Source organism: Gastrolobium bilobum, unplaced genomic scaffold, assembly GCF_033153095.1.
Source record: "Gastrolobium bilobum isolate Gb01-03AN ecotype WA unplaced genomic scaffold, APGP_CSIRO_Gbil_v1 utg5492, whole genome shotgun sequence".
In the NCBI taxonomy this organism is placed as follows: domain Eukaryota; kingdom Viridiplantae; phylum Streptophyta; class Magnoliopsida; order Fabales; family Fabaceae; genus Gastrolobium; species Gastrolobium bilobum.
Window position 1 is genome coordinate 271601 of NW_026897747.1, and position 4512 is coordinate 276112.

At 32.8% G+C, this 4512-nt stretch overlaps 1 protein-coding gene across 1 annotated transcript; it reads right to left on the reverse strand.

Annotated features, from left to right (window-relative positions):
• Window positions 1-784: 784 nt before the first annotated feature.
• LOC133309806 (NAC domain-containing protein 30) lies at window positions 785-2903 on the reverse strand. The gene is made up of 3 exons (XM_061510634.1): window positions 2744-2903; window positions 2307-2578; window positions 785-1315 (listed from the first exon to the last, which is right to left on the reverse strand). The coding sequence occupies exons 1-3, from the start codon at window positions 2895-2897 to the stop codon at window positions 785-787; spliced, it is 957 nt and encodes a 318-aa protein (XP_061366618.1). The 5' UTR covers window positions 2898-2903.
• Window positions 2904-4512: the final 1609 nt, after the last annotated feature.

The following is a 4512-nucleotide window of genomic DNA, read 5'->3' on the forward strand; positions in this document are numbered from 1 at the left end:
AGGCCAACTCATTTACCCACTTAATGACAAAATTTAAATAAATTTAAAAAAAAAATGAAACCTACATTTATTACCTAATTTAACACAGTAAAAACCAAGCAAAGGGTTAATAAAAACCATAAGACTAGGTTTACCAACAAAAAAAAAACCCATAAGACTAGGATTATATATACGGATCGTATTATCAATATGTTTTTACAAACAAAAAATTCATAATTTCACATTTTAAAAATTATAGAATTATGTCGTTGAGGTGATAATTTGATAATAACCACTTCTGTCTTTCTTTTTCTTCTGAACATATTGAGGATAAGAGAAAAAATGAAGATGTTGATAAGCTCGAAACTCCCTCCTCTCATATGTGTAGGTTTGTATTGATGAATAACACACTAACGCTCTCACAAAATACAGATGACGACGTAAAATAGCTTAAACCAAAGAAAAGCCACACTATGCAATATGCATGCAATTAAGAGAATGTACATTTAAAAGTGACATAGCCAAGGACAGTAAAAAGTTAAACTTAGCAACAACAAAAAAAAAAAATTCTCTTTTGAACTCTAAACAAAGGATCAGAGGTTCACTCTTTCAAGGGAATCTCCTTTATCAAGAAAAAAATAATAATATTATCTCCTATATAAACCATGCATCTTTAAGCTTCCATTCGATCGATCTCCAGCAACTTCTAAATTAGCTTGTGGTAAGATAAATGGAAAAGTATGATATAATGAATCCATTATCTTACTTAGTCTTTATTATTTGGCTATGGATGGTGACACTCAAGTTATGAATCAGGAAAGCATCCTAGGATATGACTAGCTTGATTTTGAGGTTGTAGTTCATGGCTATGAGGTATCATCATGTTCATGGGCAAGTTTGGATTTGAAAAGTAACTTGTATCTGTCAATTGTGAAGCGAACAAGTTGTCCAAGCTTTTCCAATCAATACCTTGTCCATTGTTATTGCTCCTTTCATCACTGCAATCTTGGACATTATGATGTTGTTGGCTACATTCTTTTATTGCCAAACTTGTTGGACTATCAAGTTGTGGAAGCTCAATGAGTTGTTTATCCATAACAGTTTGGTTGGATAGAAATTGCTGCTCCAAGCTAAAGGGGTTACTAAAACTTGTACCTTCAGCAGAATGAAGCACTTCATGAGTTTCATTTAAAATATCTGAAATTGATAAGGGTCTTGCATTTGCATAGCTTTGATCTCTGAAATAGTGTGGTTGACTATTACACCATGGTTCATAACCTGGCCTCTGACTTGGAATAGGTTTTCTAAATGCTCGGCACACAACCCATCCTTCTTCCTGCAGTAATATGAACATGATATTATGAAGAAGGACAAGCGTGTTGTAATTTGCACTTGCCTCTTGAGCTTTATGAAAGTCAAATTACCTTTTAAGAAAGTGGATATCTTTTCACTACATGTTTTAAATTAGTTGTATTGTAGCGCCTTTTCCATACTAGTGTAGTATGTATTATTGTCATTCACAATCAAACACTTGTATTCAACATAATATTTTTTTTTTTTTTACATGTTACTGTATCAGCATTGGTGTTTAATTTTATTGGAGGAGAATATATGAAAAAATGAGTAGAACGGGAGTATTGTAGACTATAATTCAAATATTGCTTCATATTTTAAAATATATTATCACTATAGTTCAAAATGAGATTACTAGAAAAAACTTGTATAGCGACGGAATTGTTATGAAAATTCTGTTTCTAATTTCATCGTCACTAATACTTTTCGTCACAAATTCCCTCCCAAAATCGTTTGCGAGGGAATTTGCGACGGAAAATAATAGCGAGGATGAAATTAGCGATAGAATTTTCATAGCAATTCCGTCACTATACATGTATTTTCTAGTACTTGAGTCCAGAAAATTAATTAAAAAAATGAAAAACTAAAGCATTTAAATAGAATTTCTCCAAAAAAATAAAAATAAAGTAATTTTATAGAAATTTAATAATCATTTGGTTCAAATTATTACTGGAAAGGAAATATAATTGGAAAAGAGAGTGTGTATGTTCGAAAGTGTGTGCCTTTGCTTAACAGGAAGAAGTGGATAAGAATAGTTTTGACTATCCCATTTATCAAAATTACATGTTTGCCTTCTCTCTTTTACTTTACTTTCGAAACTACTACGTGAAAAGCATATGATAATATTAGAGTAAATAATAGATTACTGAAACTATATACCATATTTAATTAATTTGGTTTGTTAGTAGCATAGATAACTTTAATTGACAATGGTTGATTACACAATTCAAGAAGAAGAAGAAGAAAAAACTTGCCTGTGGAGGGCCATGTTCTGAGGTTTGATGCCTATATTCATGCATAATCCAGTCTGTTTTCCTTCCATTTGGAGCACGTCCCTTATAGAACACAAGGGTCTTCCTCATCCCTATTATTCTGTTTTTGGATGTCACAGCTTTGTCTCTTCCTGTTGCTTTCCAAAATCCAGCAGCAGTTGCTCTGTTAGTTCTTGTCCCTGTTGGATACTTCTTATCTTTATGACTGAAAAAGTACCACTCATTCTGTTGCTCATATCCTAGCTTGCATTTATCTGCATATTTCAAGCATATAAACTTTTAACCATATGATATGAGTTTAATCAACTAAAGTTTATCAAATTTCTAAAGTTAACTTTTGTTTTATAATTACTTTCTCATTTTCTCCCCAATAGAACCTATTATATATATCAAGATTGCATTGTGATTAGTTACTACACCTTGTATATCCCATGGTTCTATTCTGTAGAGATCGATCTCAACAATAACATCTAGATCGATTTTTAGTGAGTTTATCTTCCTCTTGAGGTAATACCCCACAAGTTCTTCTTCTGTTGGATGAAATCTAAATCCTGGAGGTACACATGATTCCATATCTATTGATGATCCCTCCTGAAAGAAGCAAAATGAAAAGGAGTCATTATATATGTACGATCAATTTCACCATTTATGTTTTGGTTTAATTTCAATATGCATAAAATAAAAGTTTATCTTCTATATAGATCAAGAGAAAAATTAATTATCAAACATATATAATTAACAGTCTCAAATTCTGTGGGCAAGGCCTAATATATAGTAAAGTCAGCATTGGAAGATAATGACACCCAAGTTTCCATTGCCTTGCTTTTTATCAAATTGTCATAATAGTATACGACCTTATAGCTCTAAAAATGTCTAGGGATGAGACATATAGTAGTAATGATGATGATGATGTGATATAACTTTGTTATTGGACCCAACAATTGTGAAGCATGTGCAATGACAAAATTGGCAGACCATGTGTGGAACCCACCATTAATAAAAACAAATTAACTAACAAGATAGGCCTATTATTAATCCTAAGAAGCTCTTTTTATGCCTATAGTTGCATGACATGAACTTAGGGAAAGTTTATTGAACACAAAAGTTGGCCGAAAAGCTTGACTTTGCTGTCACAAGCATGTCACATTTCTTTGAGTGCAGTGCACTCCCAACGCTTGCTGGTGGTGGAGAAAGACCTGAACTATGGAAAAATATCGTTAATTGATCACGATTCACGACCACCATGGATAGCATAGCATAGCATGCTAGACAAAGCTCCACTCATTGACCAGCAAAAGATAATTTTCTGAATTTTCCAAGGACACAATCACTACCCAGTGTTCTTAAACCTACACAACCACCAACCCTAGCTATATTATAGCTTAGTTTGAAAACTTTTCTTTATTTTTTTCTCTCGGTAACGAGGTAAACTATTTCATTGATGGTTTGAAAAATTTCAAATTAATCATGTTACTCTCTTTTTCCACTATTAAGATCAAGGTATACATCCAAGTTGATAAAAACCAAAACATATCAGACTTGGATTATTGGTAACCTTTATTTTAATTCAGAAAGCTAACAAATGTGAAAGAAAAACAAGCTATAACTCTTTAACATTTTCAGGCACATAGATAGACATGGATAACACATCACAAGCTGGAGTTCCCTTGAGAAAACCCATCAAAGGATTTATCAAATGGTTTCAAGTTGGTGTTAGACTTCCCTTGACAAGCTATTGTGAAAAAAATAAAATAAAATCGTTACTATATAAATATATAATAAACTTACAGAAATTTGGGTTAATGTCATCTTCTTCTCGAGAGTTTGGAACAGGAACTGAAAGAGAAGGAGACAGAGAGAGAGAGAAAGAGAGATGTGTTGGAGTAAGGTGAAGGTGAATGTTTATTTAAAGAGAAGAGAGAGAGCTATGTAAGTATTTGCAAAAGTACTATATGCGTCTAGAGAGATCAGAGAATGTTGTGCAGAAAAGAAGCAGAAGAATTATATATATATATATACAAACATGTTATAGATGAAGCTATTGATTGCGCGTGGGGTGGCAGATAGATGGAAAGGTCTTTGTTTGGACGGCGTGACACAGAGTTTTCACGCCACCACCCTTCCACCGCTATATTGTACCCTAAGGCTTTTCCACCAATTTAAACAACAACAAACTGTGCTGTGTTTT